A 19,139-nucleotide genomic window follows, 5' to 3' on the forward strand; every position below is an offset into this window, starting at 1 on the left:
CCTTTTTATCTGTCAGGTGTAAACAGGGTGCCTTTTCCTTCTGGGCTCTCCTCCCTCTAGAGTTTGTGGATTCGGCTGCTTCCTCTTTCAGGCATTGGCCACCAGGCTTATATCATTCTAGAGAGGTGAGAAATCCTTCGATCTTTCGTAGAAACATTTTTAGGGTAAACAGAATCTGGGCTTTATACAGAAAATAGAAGAGTTGTGCTAAATGTTTGCAGTCAATAGTTTTAATGCTGTAAGTTATTAAATTGTTACCTCATACTACTAGCAGATGGCTTTTAATTCACTGCAAGGCATTGCTTCCCCACAGGATGGACCTCTTCCAAGTATGTAAAAAGCATTCTGGTCTGCTGTTCCATCCTACTTTGCAATGCTTTGAACTGTGGCTAAGGGTGGGTTATTTAGCAGAAGTTATCCAGGACCTTTGCAGTTCTTCTTCTGTTTCATCGCACCATAACTTTTCCTTGCTTGGGTCACCTGTGTCACTTTTGAATGTTGAGGAAGTCATTATTCCATGGTGTGATGTTGGTAGACAGGAATATGCAGCAGCTTGTACCCATCTATGCAGCACATTGCCAGGGATACCTCCTGCTTGTAAGACAAATGCAGTTATACAAATTTGCTTTGGTTATGGTCTTCCAAGCAGCAGCAGCAGCAGCTATAGCTTCCCTTCCTTGCCTGCAGCTTCACTAAGAGAATAGAGATTCTCAGAAGGATGAGGTTGACTCTTTGAAGATTTTTTTTCTTGGAACAGCATCACTATATTGTATAACGTATTGTTTGATGACAGAAAATTGTACCACAAAACTAGGGTCACCAGGAATGGCTGCAGAAGTTCAGAATAATTTGGAGTTTTCTTAGAGAACTCTGCGGTGCTTGCTCCAGAGCACAGGCGCAGCACTGTTTTATGAAATTTCCCTGGTACACCCACAAACAAGGTCTGCAGAAGTTCATGGTGAGCAATTATCAGAAAGTTTGTCTTTGTTTTCACAAATGAAATTATTTGCCTTATGAGCAGCAGCATTAATGAGGCCTGGTTTCTTTAGATGTGACATGCATATCTGCAATACACCTCCCCTTCTCGTTATTCTTAGTACTCTGTGTCCTCAAGTCCCGTTCTCCCTCTCTCATTCCTGCCTAATTCTCTCCTATGCCTGCTTCTTTTTTGACCAGGAACTTGGCAGCACAGACTATGGCTGGTTTGGAGCTATTCTGCTTGTCTGGCCAATAACCATGTCTTGACTGGGTGGCTGCTGCAGCTCAGGGTAGATAAGGAGTTCTTTTATAGTCTCTCCTTCTGTAAGGGCACTGTTTTGGACTTTTTCTTCTTTACCAGCCACCATCTTTTATGGAACTTTTAGGAGCTTCATAACCTTAAATCTCTTCTTGTCTCTCAAGTTTTGTTCAAACAGAACTAAAGTTGAAAAGCTGTTTGGAGGAGACCAACTGACAAGTGAGCAGTTTGAAAATGTAGTTACAAAAGTCTCGTTCCTTAGAATGCCTCCCAGAGCTAATACAGGGAATGAGAAGGGTATCAGCATTCCTTTTCTTGTCCGCAACATCCTTGGCTGCAATTTGCTTCCTGGAACAAGCCACCATAATTTTAAGTTGATGACCTTAAGGATATGTTGCAAGACTGGCCTGTTTGCTAAGGAACTTGAGAGGCTGGAGGAAGAGGTGGGGAAAAGAGTTTGATGTTAAGAATGGGGTCAGAGGAAGTTCTAAGGGATTTGACTTTTAGAGGCTTGTGTTGTTACACTTTTCTTAAAATATAAGCTTGAAAATTGTGCTCATAAGTTGTAATAGAGTAACATGAGAAAAGTGTTGGCAACTCTTTGTGATTTTATTGCATTTATGATTATATGTGGAGACAGATCCTTAAAATCTACCTTTGAAATCAATAAATTATATGTGAATTACAGTTCTCATTAACGTGTAATCTCAGGGATGCAGAAAAAAATTTCAACTTTGGAGTAAGTACAGTCAGCAGGTTCTGAAATCAGGAGTTAAATAGAGTCTAAAATAACTTATTTTATAAAATCCTTTCTTTTGAAACCCATCTTGAGATTTTTGAAGCCTGTTTTTTAAAACTTTTGGGTTGGCCAGGATAAGAGTAGGAGAAGGGTAAATGAAAAATCTAAACGAATGCTTAGCCAAAGTGTATATAAATAAGCCAGTATATCTTATTCCTTATCCGTCCAGCTTTGAATGTCCCTGCCCAGTTCTTGCATTCCTGGTGCGTAGTCTATAATCAGAGATAAACATTTGATAATATCTGGTAGAAATGTCAATAGTCCTGGAGTTCACTGACTTTTGGTTGTCTGTGCCTGAATAAAAACACTGTCCATGTGAAATTGCCGTGTTTTCTTAAATAAACATCAGGCCAGATTTTAGGTGCACAGTGCCCAAAAGCAAGTTAATAATGGGTGATATAGTATCCTAAGATCACTACATGTTGAAAGACTGTGAAATAAATTTGAAAAGTGAATCAGGAAGCACAATATTTAGAGGCTGAAGCCATAGCACTGAGAGACATGAAACTTCTGTTGATGTATGGATGTCATGGACTTTGTGTGGTTTCTTGACTGTGTATGTTTGTATTTTACTAAGAGGTCTCAAAATTCAACATTTTTGTACTGGAATTGGGCACTCTGTTTCCTCATCTTCATTTGTTTCCCTCTGCTGCCTCTTACTCTTCAACTTTTCCCATAAGCAACAATTAATTGAATTACCCTACTCCGTAGGTATCCAGACTGCACAGGGAGGAGGAGGTGAAACACTGGGCTGCTTGAACTTAGGCAGGAATGGGAACCAGCCTCCATTGGTAGCCTCCACCCTGCTCTAGAAAGCCAAGCAGTTACTGTGGGTTGAGCTATATGTCTCTTTCTGGTACACACAGACAGCATATATCACATATGGAATCATCTAATTGTCGTGAACCAAGGATTAAAACTTTATTCATTCAGGAGAAAACAAGCTAAAAATTGCATTGTTTAATTAAAGTTGGCTATCAGGGAAAGCAGCAAGTTGCAGGGCTTTGAGTGATTCTCTCCTTCCTGTAGATACGGACTTCATGACTTGTGTCTATCAGAATTCACCCACTTCTCATCTCCAGTGGCTGCAGGAAGAGCTCATGTGTGTGACTGGCCTAGTCTCCGTTGGATGACGAGAAGCAGTGCTCAACAGTTCATGGCACCGGGAGGATAAAAGAGCATTTGGGGTGTGACTGAGGGTACATAGAGTGTGTTGCTGTCAGCTGTTTTGCTCAGTCAGGCCAGAGGTGGAGAGAGCAGGCCAGAAGGTGGAGAGATTCAGCACTATCTAGGTATGGCTTTTAAGCAGAAGATTGGCTGCAGTCTTGTTGGATGTGTTTTTTGTCTGACAGTCTGCTATCACTTAGAGTAAATGTGAAACCAGATCTATTGCATCCCATTCCCTTCTCTGTCTCTGTGGGCATGTTGGAGGGAGGAAACCACAGTGCTGACCCACTCACAGATTGGTGTAGGTATGCTGGATCAGCAGCGTTTGAAGTAGTGATGGCCCAAAACTATCAGCTCTTAAGCATATCAATGCCATCTGGTACTGCTTTCATTCAGAGCTGTGCTACTGCCACAGTATCCAGGTATACCCTGAGGATGAAGGAAGCACAGAAACTACACATCTTTGGTCTCCTACTTGTACTGCAAGGAATTAGTCTGGGAGACTAGCACCAGGCCTCACTTATGACAAACATGGGTGATGGCCTAGATAACACTGAAAGCTAGATACTGAAATCCCTGTGCGGGTGCTGGCCACAGGGAATAAAGAAAATCCTCATGAATCTACACTGACCAACACGGACATACTAAGCCTGTTCACAACTAGCCTGCCATCACTAAGAATGTGGAAGCTTGTGTGGAGGTGGACATTTTCATACAGATATTGTATAATATCTCAACTAGACACCCCTGCTGGTATACATTTTTAAAGTGTTTGAACCCAAATCTCAGATACAGGCTAGAGAAAGTACTGATTGAAATGCAATCTCTTGGCCCTGTCTGTGGAACTGTCTAAACAACATCCCAACTGAATGCTCAAAACTATGGATCCAGACTTTCAGATGTTCTCTTTAACCACCCCTGTTTACATTCAGACCAAATCCACTCCATTTATTTCCACTTGCTGCTATTGCTGTTCAATTTAACATTATGAGCAGCTACCATCTGAAAGGATGGAAAAGGGATATTCTTTGTGGTAGCCAGTGGTTAATGAAGTTGGTTTCTTCCTCAGTACTCCTTTGGGGGAAGACTCTGGTCTTACATATGTTGACATGAATCTCAGTAGTATCATTTAAACAGATCAAGCCATAGTGACATTAGAATCAAGATGCAGACAGTTAATAGGCCACATTATAAAAAGCAAAAGTGAAAAGGTATAGAGATCAACTGAAAAGAGGGGGAAAAAGGCTTTTTGGAAATTATTGAAGCATCATAAGCTGTTTCCCCAGTGCTCTTGTCCCTTGACTCATTATATGTAGTGACACCTGATATCTTTGATTCCAGCATGAGGCAATCAACAGTCCCTGTGCAGGAAGGTAGAACATACTGGTCATGTTAGGGAAACCTGAGCTGGCAAATGTGAAACTTCATGAGGAAAAAAAGCTGCTGAGATTTGATGCCTTGCTAAAAAGGGAAATGCTGACACAGCCTAGAGCTCATATTGTATTAAGAATTGGACAGAATTTGAACTTCCTCTTTTTTGGAGAAATGATTTTGGATTACATGATTTTGAATTATTTTCCACCCTGAAATTGAATGAAACCAAAATATGTTGAAATTTCTCATGATATGGAATTAAAATGAAATAAATTTTGGCTCAGTTGCTGTGTTTCGTGTAGGTGAAGTCCTAACATTTTGTATTATTTCAATCTTTGAAGTATTGGAATTGGTCCTTTATATAAAAATTATGCTTTAAAGAGTTTTGCAAAGTGAAAAAAAAGCATAGTTGTTTTGAACATATCTCCACAGGATATTTCAGTATTATTTTGTCTTTATTCAAAATAAAACAATTGCATTCATATTTATAATACTAAAATAATACATTTTACCCGAATTACATATTTCCCAGAATATTTTAACTTGAACAAAACCATAATCTTTTGTTGAAAGACTTTTTGAGTGGAAAAATTTCCGAGCATCTCTAGTGATGACTCAGCAGCATAACAACTGCAGAAACCATAAGATTTTGTTGATTTTCTTTTGAACAAATGATTCATACTGGTCTGCTTGTAACTGAAGAAAGGATCTGTGGCGTCATATAGGTCCCATGCTCTTTCTTTTTCTTCTTCTTATCTTCTCTTTTATTTATATTTGTTATTGTCAGTAGGCTGCTATGTCTGGCTTTAGTGAAATTGATTTATCTTAGCTATAGGCTGTAGAGTGTCCCTGTGTTTTTTATTATGAAGCAGTTAATATGGCCTATCTCAAGAAAACATTAGTCTGATTTTGTAAATTGTCATTTTACCTGCGCAGCAGGGTTAGTAAAGCATACGAATCCGAGTAGCTTGGGCTTGATTCTCCACCAGCCAGAATTATGTGCAAAGGGTTCGCATGCTGGCAAGTGGGCAGCCTTTTCTGCTTCCTTTGTGTAAGTGAACAGGTAAAGCGGTAGGAAATAAAAAGTCTTTCTTGAGAAGCTCCAGGCAGGGTAAGGGATGCAGATTTGTGTCTTCCATGGGAAATAAAAGTATACTAAACTCATCCCATTATCATTAAGAGGTTAGCTCATAAAACAGTAAAAGAACCCTAGCTTTTAATGCTAAATAGCGTTGAAGTCTTCTTCCCCATTTTATACACTGTTACACTGGTCGTGACTTTGTAAGGGCCCTGAGAGCATCCCCCTGCCGGAGGTTTGGCTGCCGGGGCTTAGGGCCAGCTTAGTGATAGCACAGCTGGGGGCTGTCCCCGTTTGCCTTGGTGCCCTTAGAGAGAGGCTCCCAGATAACGCTGCGGGAAGGCCGCAGCCTGGGCCAGCTCTGCTTCCCATGGGAGCTGCTTTAAGCTAAAGTGCCAGCATTTGGCCCATGCCTGAGCTACAGCTCCTGCTGTGTTGCAGCCGTGCCTGTGCCTGGCCATGGGCCCTATTCATCTGGATCCAGACTCAGACCCTCAGTCTGACTTCCTGGCCTGGCCTTGGACCTGCCTTGTCACTATGGACCTGTTTGGTGACCACTGAGCTGTGCCTGGTCCTGGTTACCTTCATCAGTAATCACCTGATCCTGACCTTGACTTGCCAACTTGTGTTCCCAGCTTGACCTCAGACCTGCCTCATTTCCAGGGACTTATCTGATGGTCTAGACTCTTGGCCGAACCTGCCTGCTAACCCTGGGTCTGCCCTGCTGACCTCACTCAGGTACAATGAGATGGGACCCTACCCGGCAAGGCCCCTGCTCTGCCAGGCTTGTATCACACTTGGCTCCCAGCTGCCCATCCCTTAGGGAGCAGCTGGTCCTTTCTGCTTCCTGACAGACTTTTGCTCTTGGGAACATTTTCTTCTGATGCCTTTGGGCTGTCTTGGCCCTGCATCTGCATTTCCTCTCTGCAACTGCCATTCCTTTGTGCTCTTACTGATGGGAGGAAATTGAGAATTGAACCACAAATTCTTTTGTTGGAAAATGCCCCAATTAAATTTCTTTATGTAATCTATCCCTTTGCTTTCTTAAAACTGAGAATGCCAAAGATGAATACTGTAGTGAGCAATTTATTTATTTATTTTGAGATGTTACACAAATGAGAAGACCACTCTGTCACTGTGGCCATCATTTTATTACAGTGGTTGAGGTGACTTGGATGCTGGCTACTCTTTGGTAGGCTTTTTAGCCAGCAAAGTCTCGATGATGAAATCTGTCTCCTTTGCTTTTCCTGGGCATGTGTCTGATAGTGAAAGTTCTTCAGGGAAAGGGAGAATAACTGGTCCAGTCACCAGTTTGGTCAAATCTGGTTTGTCTACTTGCATCTTTTCTCCATCAGGTTTGCCAAAGATATCTGGAAGGCTGGTTATAGGTTCTACCGCCTCAGACAGAACGGGCTTTCCATCTATGTGTTCACTTTGACTTTCTGGTACGTTTTGGCAAGAGGTGTCCTCAGTTGAAGGGGGAAGCATTTTAACCCAGCCCACTGTTTTTTCTAGATAGGGGGAGAAAGGGTTGGCTTCTGAAGGAAAAGCTTCTTGATGCCTCTGGCTGGAATTTCCAGGTCTCTGGTTAGCTTGCTGTTTCCCTTCTTCAGTGACAGGAGCCTAAAATAACAGGCAGTAAGCATCACCTATATTGAACTTATTTGGCCTTACCACTTTCTTGAAGCCCCATACCTTTGTGGATAAGAAAATGTAAAAATGCCTGGGCTTTCAAGAGTTCAGTTCTTGTTTTGTAAAGGTGTGTTACTGTTGCAATATTAAGATTAGGTTAAGAAATACCTCTGGAGTGTAGATTTCGCAGGATATTTCCACAATATCTTTCTGTTCCAAGTCACTTCTTATTACAGAACCTTTGCAGAAACCCATTTTCTGGAAAAGAAAATGGAAGCATTTTTTCCCATTGTAATGCTGATATTTAGCTCTTATCTTGTAGAACGGGAGATTATGAAAGCCTGAATAGTTTTAGCTTCTACATGTATTTATAGGGGTAAGCAGCTCGGGCAAACTTTTATTTTGGGATTGGCAAGCTAACGAAGGAGGGCAGCATTTTGGAAAGACCTTGTATTTACAAAGGAGGGTTAGGTAACATGATAATAAGAATAAGCTGGCTTCTTAAGGTCCAGCTACGACCACACAGTATGCAGGCAAGGTCTATGAGAGAACATAATATGCATTCTCAGGGAAAAACACGTTCACACCATAGTAGCGTAACTACATACTAGCATAATGACGTTGCTACTAACAGCTGTGTATTTACCAGGCTCTGGAGGTAACATGGCTCTGATCCCAGTGAAGATGGGACTTAAGAAGATGGAATCTCTGAGTAGTGTGTTCATTTAGTCTTTCAGCTCCTCTTACAGTTTATTCCTCTTAATTCCTAAATGTTTTCCATAGCTGACTTGATCACAGTGTGACTATACTCTTCATGCCATGTTTGCAATTCACTGTGTGGGTCTGTTTACTCAAAGGAAATCCTTAAGAAGGATTCACTTTTATAAAGCAATAGCTACCCATCATTTTCTGGATGGAATTTTTTGTGTTTTCTTTGTTCATGGACTTCTAGGCAACAGTTCAGAACCTTAACTAAAATGCTTTCTTTGTTCTAAGGCAGTTTATACACTTGCAGGCCATATAGCGCTACAATCTCCTTTAATTCTTGTTTGCAAAGAATCAAAGGAGATAGGATAAGTAGTCACTGAGGAATCATAGTATCTGCAAAATAGATGTTTATACAAGGGAAAATACTTACAGCTATTTCAGATGAGAGAGGCTTGCACTTGGAGATGTCAGGAACAGAATCAGATTTGGAGCAGGATGTTTCCTGAATTGTAAACTCTACAAAATGTGCAGGACCAATGACCCACTGTTAATGAGAGACCAGTGACAGTTAGCCCTTGTGCATGTGTCAGGAAGAGGAAAAAGTCTGACATACCTTAAAATGAATGCAAAGTCCTGCTAACTGTGGAAGGAGCAGGTTTTAGTTGGGATAGTTCTGCTATTTGTATTACAGAAGAATATTTTTTGCCAATGCTGCTTTATTACCTGATTATTTTCTACTTCCTATATATGCACAATGCTAATAACTCATCGATTAGCTGTAGTTGAAACTAGTCTGTTTTTTTGTAAGAATTTAGCATCTGTATAGAACCATATATCCAAAGACCCTCATTAGTGACTTGTTGAACATTTCAAGCTGCTTTATAGAAAAGGATCACTTTTTTCATTGCTGTAATGCAAGTACCTCTGGGTTGGAAGACGGGAACAGTTAAATAGTGCATTGTAGTACTATATAACAGTTTGAGACAGAAAGTGAAAACCGACTTGTTATCTATATTTAATGAATTTTAAAGAGACTGGATATTGCTGTGGTAAACAAACAGGATTTAGGCAGGTGATCATTAATTCTCTGTTAGTCTAAAATTAGTTTTAAATCATATTTAAACTCATTTAGTGAATTACAGGTATGTGTTAGAAGGCATGACTATGATTTATAAAATATACTTTCTAATAGAGAACCACTAATTCATGGTGGTGATGGAAGAAAGAGCTCACAGTGAAGCTTTCCTGAACTTTGGGATGCAAATCTGCATCTTGAGTTGTGAAAAAAACAAAACTCCTTTTTACAATAAATGGAATCAAAGTCTTGGGTCACTGCAGCTCCTCATTTCCTGGGAGAGTTCTCCCTGGAAACACTCTCTGTAATATATAGATGCAACTTATAAACAACTTGTAAGGCATAACAACTTATATAAAGTCTAACAGCTGGATCATACTTCTTTAGGACTAAAGCAAGTCAGATGACTCTTGGCTTACCTGCATTGAAGCTTTTGTGACATTGAGGACAGAGAAATAATGAGTCTGTTCACTTTTTTCATTGAACTTGGCAAGGCTTTGAACAGCAATCTCCAAATATTTCGGCTCAGTTGGACAGTCAGGAGCTGGGCAATCAGGACACGTTGCCCAAATATTTCTACGTGGAACTTTTTTTCAAACAAAACAGTGTCACTAGTGAGAAGTGTTCAGAACCGTAAGAGCATGTTGACAGTGTAGAGAAGTGTCTGCATCCATTTCTTATTTATGTCTTTGTGTCTTTGGTTGTTATACATACCCTAAACTTTTTACATAATTATGTTAAAACAATATTTAATACAGATGTGATAGCCATCAACATAGTCACTGAACTGTCACATAAATACATCTATGCCTCCCAACCCTGCTGACCCATGCTCCAGTCCCCTAAAGTAAAAATATATGGTTTGAGTCACTTAATGATTTTCAATCTATCTTCCTGAATTTGCAGACCCTTAGAAATGTTGTAATGGAGGCAGAGACACTGCATAAAAAAGTTCAGCTTGCTGACAGGGGGCTTGCTCTTCTTACTTGTCTTTCACAAACCCGTAAAATACTTTTTGGACCAGATGGTAAAAACCCATACAGAGGCTCTGCTGAGTTTCCCAGCAGAGAGATGAGATGAGATGAGAACAAAGTTATTCTCGGCACTGCTCAGTGTTGCAGGCCCGCACTGGTCTTGTGATCACTGACCTGAGAAAATTAGGGCAGCTGAAAGTGAATGGAGACACTGTGGTACTGTTATTACAATTAAAATTTAAAGTAATGCTGTATGGCAAACAGTTTTTTTCCATTTCTTGTTTAAAGTATGTTGAATAAAGACATACCTGGTTGTAAAATGCACTCGTAAGTACTCAGATGAGCAATTTTCCTTGGCTGATTAATGTAGATAATTGCTTTACATTGACCATAAACCTAAAACAATATAAACAAGTAGGAAGAATTAATTTTGCAGCCTTGCAGTGACCACCTGGTATGAGTGAATCACTGTTTTTCTTCTTACAGTCATGGAATTCTGTACAACAAAAAACCTTGTGTTAATACAAGTTTACAAGCATGGAGGATCAAGGCCTCTAGGACATACATTTCTGGGGTTCATAGAAACTTCCAAAGATGTAAAAGGGGACTAGGTCAGGCTTTCTTTGGGCCCTTTTCCTGCTAAAAGTGCTGTAAGTAGAAATGAGCAGAATTTTTTTTTTTTCAGTTTTGCATTTAAAAATGAAGACTGATTGACTTAAGAAGCAGCTCAGGACAAATTAATCAGACACCTTTTTTCATATGCAAAACTTCTTTCCAGTCAGTCTCGATTTTTAAAGTTATTTTTTATTTGTTCAGAATCATTTTGGTCACCTGTAGCAGCAGGCTTAAGTCACTTTCTATCTTTGCCATGTATGTTGCTGGGTTTTCTTTCTTCTCTCCTTTCAGTACTATTTTTGTAAAGTTGTCAGAATAAAAGTAGAGTTAAACTACATTAAACTAAAGGTCACATGTTATATAAAAGTGAGTTTCTTTTATTCCCTTCTTGACAAGCAGTCTTTAAAATAAACTCTTACAGAGTTGTTATAAAAAGTAGACCATGGATTCTAAATAGTGCTCTAGCATAGCTATTTATCCATGTCTGCTGATTAGCTCTGGTCAAAAACTTTCTTTTTGTTTTTTTAAATACATCTTACCATTCTATTGACCGATAAGAAAGTACAGATGAAAACTGTGAACCTTAAAAAATGAATTTTGATTTCTTTCTAACTAAGCTCTGCTGCCTACAAAAAGTGCATATATAGGGATTTTGCTGTCTTCAGTAGTACCTGAGTAACTCTTATACCTGAGATTAAATATGAAAATAAAGTCATTACGGTTTCATGAGCAGGTCTTTTTTCACAGTCCTTCCACAACTTCTTGCTGAGAATGTGGCAGTTGGTATCTACTACGTCCAAGATGAAATAGAAGACAGAACCAGTGATCTCCTAAACACATAAAAAAGGAAGGGATCATACACCAGTTTTGTACAGAATGAAAGAGGGGCGGATAAAAGAGGGAGATGGAGAAACAGAATATGCAGGTGGGATATGCAAATATCCAAAAGCTAAACATTCTGTGGGACAGATTTTCAACTGTGGCAAATACAGGCTTGGTCATGCATCTAGCTACATTTAATTTAAGAACAGCCTTTTGGAATCAGTTTTAGCCTTTTGATTCTGGTACCAACCAGAACCGAGATAAAGACCAAAATGGCAATGTTTTCATAGTCAACTGAATTTTAGGATGAGTTTTGAAATGTAGGTTGTTTTGCTTTCAGTAAGAATGAGACAGTAAATGCCATAAATAATAGTAAACTGTTGACATGGAACTTTGCCAGCATGTATATGAAACAGAAACATCTTATTTCTTACAGTAGTGTCTTCTTCAAGTATGGATGCTTTGCAGTCACTGTTAAAGGCAACAGCTTAAATATTCTCTCAAATACCAGAAAGTGCTATGAGAGACCTTGCAAATCTATATGAATGTCTCTGGCTCACTTAAAGCTTCAGTCCAGTTCTGAGCCTGTGCTTAAGTCCGGAAACCTTAACTGGGTTCTCTGCAGTGTAGGTACAAAAAGCAGTTAGGGCTTAACATCTGGGCAGCTGTGTTTCCATGGGAGGGGGACAGGGAGATACTAAAAGTACAGCTCCGTGTATCAAGTGATATATAACAGGCAAGCACCGTTCCAGGGTGCTTACCAGGGATACAGCTTATGAGGCTCATGCTTTATTTACTGCATTGAAGAGCTGGAAAGGGAGCAGCTGTCATCTCCAGCATTTATACAGCCTAAAGAACTTACACATGGTTGTTAGCTGCCTGTTTAGACTGAGATTATGTCTCTGCTAAAGAGGGAGCAAAGGCAGAGCTCAGTGAGAGGAACATTCCTTCACTCCTTGTTCATTTCGCTGGTGTATGGAAAAAGCCTTGTAGAAGTCTGGGTCCGGTATCCGTACTATTTTGGCTTCAGTTTTGATTTCTGTTAAACAGCAAGTGAAGACCAGTCAATAGTGCACACAGAGGCTGGAATACTACTGGCTTTTTGTGTTTTTATGCCACTTGGAAGAACATTAAGAGGCTTCTGTTCTTGAATTCTGAGGAGACTGAGTAATACAAACTATTCTGGTCACACAATGCAGAGATTTCCTCTGAAGAGAGATTGGGATGGTGATTTTGTATGTGAACTCTAAAGTATACACTTGTAAATGTATCAGTAAACCCTTTAAATACAAAAGAGCAAAAAAAAAAAAAAAAGTATAACGAACAAGTAGACTGTTTTATAAACCTTTTCTCTAAGCTGTAGTATTACTTGCATGCTTAGCATGCCTTGTACCAGTTATTGTATTTTGTTATCTTTCTTTTTCCAAGTGCTCTGTGAATTAGTCTTGCGAAGCCTGGCACTGAACTCTCAGGGTTTGCCTACAATTCTAATCCTGAGGTTTAGTTATATGTAATGTTTTCAAGGTCTTGAAAAGACCAAAACCTATTTTGACAAAGAATGAAGCTGAGGTGCAGCAGCACGATATACAGTTGCATCTCAGTGTCCTCACACCTGGCTGCAGAGATCCTTCTGTGGAAAGAAATAGTCGTGATTTTCTGTTCACGTGCGAGGTCCCTAAATACCATGGTGTTATGTCTCCTTAAAATGGTAGCTAATATAGATTAGATCAGTAAACAGAAAGTAGGACTGATCAAAGAGTATTTGCCATTTTCTGCAAATTTAAGTGCTTTTTGAGTAGTGCAGCATGTGGTACAGGCTTGTAATTTTAAATATTTCCTCTATGAGAAAAAACATTAGTAAGACTATCCCACACGAACAATTAATAGCCAGGGAAAATGGATATCTTTAAGGAATCCCAAAGTTAGGATTGGTTACTTGAGCTTTCAAGTTGGTCATTTGGGTATTCTGGAGGCGAAAGCTCACACATCTCACATTAAAGAAATATTCTTATGATCAAATGTGTTTGATGTTAGATGGGTTTACTCAGCTGAATCATGAAGACTGAATGAAATGCTCGGTAATCTTGGAAATACTAAATGCAACCAGGCTCTTTGAATTTTCTGTTGCCTATAGCTCTCTTATAATACCAGCTGTAATACACAGATGAGGTTATTATAAAATCAACACTTTTTTTTGTCTACCTGCTTCTGTATGCATCACCGTTCACTGCGGAAAGGATAATTTGGGGTTTATTCGGAGCTCAGCAGATCTCTGAAGGTTTCATTGTCCTTATTTTAATTTTCATGAAAAGACCATTACACAAGGGCCTTTTGATATCTGCTTAGTATTGAATAAAAACATATCTGTTTTCTGCACTAACGAAAAGATCCCTTCCTCAGTGCTGCTGATGCTAGTATTGCCAATGCAATGCAAGCCTTGTAGCCAGAAGGGATTTGGCAACAGCAGAGCATTGCCTTTGTGGTGGGTTGACCTGCTGCAAGGGAAAGAAATGAATACATATCTCTGCAGGATTTGTAATTTTGTTTAAGCGGTTGTCAATGAAGATAATCCTGAGTATCTCCTATGAAAGAAAGGCTCTGTCCTACTTGCATATAAGTTAATGGCAGATGGCTCATTAGTTTCAGTTAGAGCAAAATTAAACCACAAGTTGCTTAAGGGCAGATTTGAGTTTGAAATAATTTTGAAAATGTTTTTATCTTAAGAATTGGTTAAAAATATGGGAGGACAGTCCACTGACTGATAAAAAGTATTGATTTCTTGATTTATCTGTGGAGAACAGAAGATTTCAGAGGACTGTTACCAGCTGTGAATATCCCTGACATCACTGACTGCTTATTATATGTTCTGTTCCAGCAGCAGCAAAAATGCAATGAAGAGCTTAGATGGTCTAGTGTGTTGTTCAAGACAGTGTCTGGAAACACCTTATTTACAGGATAAGCATATTAGATGCATACACAAAAAATAATAAGAATAAATTAAAATAAAATAAATAAAAAGTAAAATAAACAAATAAATAAAAAGCAAAGTATGCCTTAAAGAAAATAAATAAAGACTCTAGGGAAATAAGTGACAGACCACATCACAAACAAGGAGCAGCATTCTCCTGTGCTGAGATATACTTGCCACAGGTGAAGGGAGAACTGGGGAGATGAATCAAGTGGTTCATAGCATGTCTGCAACCACCATGCTGCAGTCTAGGGTAGTCACTGTGCTGCTCTTGTTTTTTCCAGTAGAAGATAGCCCCTGAAGGGCCATCTTTTAGTTGGAGTTGACATGGCAGATTGAGTTCTGGCCACATGTGGAACACCCCAGGCTTTCCCCTTGATATGTCTTTGGGAATAGGACTAGTTGACTAACACCTAACACCCCTAATGCCATAACTGGTGACACAGGTTCTGTGCCAACTTGGGGGCATCCCATGTGAAATTATTCCCAAGATAACTGATCCAGTTGTTTTGTGGGCACATTCTATCACCTGAGCAAAGCAAAACAGAGAACATAGTGCAAAGCATGGCAAAGTGTCTGCGCATCTTTAGTGGTGAGATCTCAGATTGCTAGAAGTCACAACGTATCTGCAGAAACTATGTCCTTGTGAGAGTAGCAGGAAGTAGTGACATATCCTTATCAGAAGAGATCTTTAAACATCTGGCAATGAGCCTGATTTTCTTTTAGGTTTCAGAACTCATAGCTTTTCGGATAACATTATGGGAAGTGAGTAAGCATGATAGCGAATGTTAGTAGCATGTTTGCACAGTGCCTTGTGCTTTGGGGCCTTGTGCACTCATATCAGGTTGTCCCTGTCTAGTGCCAATAGATGCAGCTATTGTAACACTTTAAGCACACATAGGGAAATAAAATATTTGAAGATATGAGTGATATTCCATATGCATTTCCAATACAACTTTTGCCATGAACTGGTCTCAGATTTCTTCTAGAGAATAAGAAATTCCCTGGTCCCAAGCTGGATTTGTTTACACCTGTTAGTGTTCACATCTTCTGTGCAAAATGCACAGTGACTTAATAGCCTTTGCACTCCAACTGTTCAAGGCAGTGGGAGGAAGGTGTAAAATTAAATTAAATCAGAGTAGCAGTGTTTCATACTGAATTTGTACTGATGCCTGGAGCTGTTCCAGGGGCAGGCAGCAGAGAATCGTGCCTGTGCTTTGCTCTCTAATTGCCCACAGTGGTGATGAAACTGTTTCTAGTCATCTGTGTGTAAAGTTGACATGGCCCCTGGAGTCCTGTGAAATGTAACTTTACATTTCCTTTTAAAACATTTCTTAGTTCAAACCCCTATTGCTAGGGAATAGCGATAGACACAGGGCTCTTTGCAGGAGAAACTGGTGTAGAACAAGCAGGTAACTTACCTGAGGATGTTCTCGGACACTGAAAATTCGATAGAGACTGAGCACGTAGCCCTCTCTTCGGTCAGCGTTGATCTGACGAAGAGCCAGATCTGCAGCCTCCTCTATTGCGGTGTCATCACAGTTGGGGGAAAGCAATGGAGTTGGCACTTCTTGGGCAGAAGAAGAGGCAGCCCAGGAGCAAAGCACCTGTAAGCCAAAGAGCATTGAAATAAGTAAGACCATTCTGCTTAGAAAACCAGTGCAGCAAACCAGCCTGGGAAGTCAGTATGGAGGGGTCTGCCTGAAAGAGCATGCTTTTATGATGGAGCTGTGTCTCTTTTATAAACTCGTGTCCCCTTTTTACTGTACACTGACCATCACCTTTAAACCTACATCTGCAATTGCAAACACAAAGTCAATGATTACAAGGTTTTACAAAAACATTGTAGCTCCCTTGGAGACCAGAGAGCACATCCTCATTCTGGCTTTACATCTCCAGTTCAGTCTTTCATTGGGCAGGTCATATACCTCTCACCTCATCACAAAGGATGAGAATACAGACACAAAGCTGCTTTCATAAGAAGTGAGTGTTGCTTAAATAAAGCTACATGCACGGCAGCTCTGGCTCCAGATCTGTTCTGTCAATGATCCAGTCCTCCTCCCATATAAGCCAATAGCAGAAGTCTCACTGACTTGAATGGGAACAGGATCAGGGCCACAGGGTTAACTGATTTTACACATCGCACGTGTTATAACTAAATGCAAATTGTAAACAGATGTCCTGACTATCTAAGTTATATGCAGTCAGTTTGGTTGGGATGGAAAACTGTGTTTGGATTCATTCTCTGTGTATTTCCACCCCAAGTAAGCAAAATGCAATCCCCCTCCAGACAAGAAGCCTATGAATACATGAGCACAAGCCAGCTCAAGCTGTTAAATATTCTTAGATAACATAGTAACAAGGTCATGTACTGTAAAGACTTAACAGTTTCATCATGGTGTCTGTTTTTAAGCAGAAATGTCCCTGTCTTCATTTGGGACTTAACAGTCACTCTAATTGAATATAGTAGCATAGATGTGATAAGTTGATAAATGCATGTTCTTGCCCCAAAGGCTTCACTTCTTTTAGTGGGATGGCGCAAAATGAGCTGCTGTAAGAGGTGGGAAGAAATAGACAGTAAATGAACCAAGGTTATCGAAACAATATTAGGCTATTGAAAGCTTCATTACAGGATATGTTGCCCCACAATGCCTTGTCTCCAGCTAACTCATCTGTTGAGGATGTTGCCTGAACCTCTCAATTTATTGCCACCTACCAGCTGTTTCCCACCTACCCCTTCTCATTTCACCCAGCCTAATTCCTGAGCCTGGGACATTTCCTATTTCATCACCTTCTCCTACCATCTGATTTGTTTCTCGCTGCCACACGAAGCAAAGCTCACTAGTAACTCTCCATCCTTCCATGTTTCTTCTGATGCCAGAGGGCAAGTCCTAATTCCTTTTATCTCCTCCCGTCTTAACTTTCTGGCTCCACCTAGTTTCAGCCTCTGCTTGGTAATGCCTAGCTTTATACTTCTCTGGGTTTAGAGGCAAGGACAGTTGTATATGAACTCCCATACTAATTAAAACATGCTGCTGCATTTTTATAGCCTGAGAACCAAACTTAGTGATGAAGTAACAACTGCCTAAAGGTGTATGCCAAGAAGGGAGGAGAGGGAGGTGGCCTGTAAGTTATGTAACCAGCACTGATCATGCGAGCCTCGATGCCAAAGGTCTGAGGGGGAGAATCTAACAGAAAAAAAACTTTTTAAAGAGGATAGAGTGTGCAAAGTAAACTGAAGGGAGAACATCCTTCATCTGACTTTCTGTAGTCAGTAGCTTCCTACTAATGCTACCTCTCACTCTTTTGCTGTCTGTAAATGCTTTGGTTTGTACTTTGAATCAAGAAGTATGTACATCCAGTTGTTTTCTTGCCAGTTCACATCATCCTGCATGGCTCTGCCGTATTTAATCTAGAGACTTCTCTGTGAAATGCAGCTACTTATCCCATAACTGTCTCCTGGCCAGATGATTTAGGACCTTAGTTTTTTTATCTTGTTCAGTGTTATTGTCTCCCTTATACTGTATGGTCAGAATTGGCTCAAAGAAAAGAGTCCGACCTGCTTAATCTTTAGCTCCCTGGCTTCTCTCCTCTAACCACTGCCAGAGCCTACCCCAGTTTAAATTGCAGGAAGCCACAGGAGAATCATAAGCCTGTGGCTACAGGCCTGAGGGGCAAAGGAAACTGGTCCAGCAGTGCCACCATTTTAATTAGTTTAGCACTGCTCAGCGCTCTGCCTTCATTCCTTTTCAGCAACAATAAAACAGTAAAATCCTGATGTGACTGAGGACTGTGAGTATGGGGGGGGGGAGCATTCACTGGTATATCTGCTCCCCCATTGCATCAGCGAGCACACATTAAGCCGTGCTGGCTTAGTTCGCGTGATCCTCTTTGACTCATCCCATGCCAGACTCACCCCCTGCCAGATCTGGAGGTTGATTTGCCAGCTAAGAGATTGCACTGTAGTCACTATCGATTCTCAAGTGATCTGCTGAGTACAAACAAAAAATGGCTGCAGAAAATTCTGCTCAGAGAAACGTTAGTTTGAAATGACACCAGGGTGCTATGTGGCTAATCTGTAAGGAACTACGTGCTTGAGAGGGGTGGGAGTAGCTGTACAAAAACTCACCTGTGATCTTGAAGATCTGGTGAAGTGACGACCACAGTTACTTGGGGAGGATCCCAGTGGAAGACACTGGTGTCCTACTGAGAGACAATCCTCCTGCAGCATTTCACCTTGAAGGATAACAGAAGCTGGGTAACTGTTTCTCTGTTCCTCATTTTGTGTCATGGGAGACTCTGTGACCACAGCTGTCTTCTGGATGACGCTAAGTACCTTTATGTTTGAGGGTTGCCCTTTATTGAATGAGGAAGAAAGAGCACTAGGGAAAGACAAAATTTTCTCTATTTAACAGTATTGTAAAGTTGTTTTTTTTTTTTTTTTTAATTGTATATATTGTCAGGTTCTTTTACTGATAGTATAAAGAATCTGAGCTCTTTAGCCCAGCAGTGCTCAAAATGTGTTCCTCAGGGAGGCTGCAGAAACTAGCCCAGGGCATGTCCCCAGAGATGGGATTAGGCAGCCAGGAAGAAGGAGCTGCAGCAGAGATGGGGCTGAAACTCTTCTAAGAAGACTTTGGTTGGTAGCAAAGACAGAAAACTCAGATAGCAGGACCAAAGGGTCACATGG

The 19,139-nt window shown here is 40.4% G+C and overlaps 2 protein-coding genes across 10 annotated transcripts in view; one reads left to right on the top strand and one right to left on the bottom strand.

Moving 5' to 3' along the window:
* The window catches only part of SENP5 (SUMO specific peptidase 5), a 166,967-nt gene that overhangs the window by 52,060 nt on the left and 95,768 nt on the right, over window positions 1-19,139 (top strand). The window lies entirely within an intron of this gene.
* On the bottom strand, window positions 6,838-16,092 carry FETUB (fetuin B). The gene is made up of 7 exons (XM_067302173.1): window positions 15,871-16,092; window positions 11,379-11,489; window positions 10,353-10,440; window positions 9,490-9,656; window positions 8,426-8,539; window positions 7,456-7,545; window positions 6,838-7,278 (listed from the first exon to the last, which is right to left on the bottom strand). The coding sequence occupies exons 1-7, from the start codon at window positions 16,090-16,092 to the stop codon at window positions 6,838-6,840; spliced, it is 1,233 nt and encodes a 410-aa protein (XP_067158274.1).

The sequence above is a fragment of the Apteryx mantelli genome, chromosome 9, assembly GCF_036417845.1.
Source record: "Apteryx mantelli isolate bAptMan1 chromosome 9, bAptMan1.hap1, whole genome shotgun sequence".
NCBI lineage: Eukaryota > Metazoa > Chordata > Aves > Apterygiformes > Apterygidae > Apteryx > Apteryx mantelli.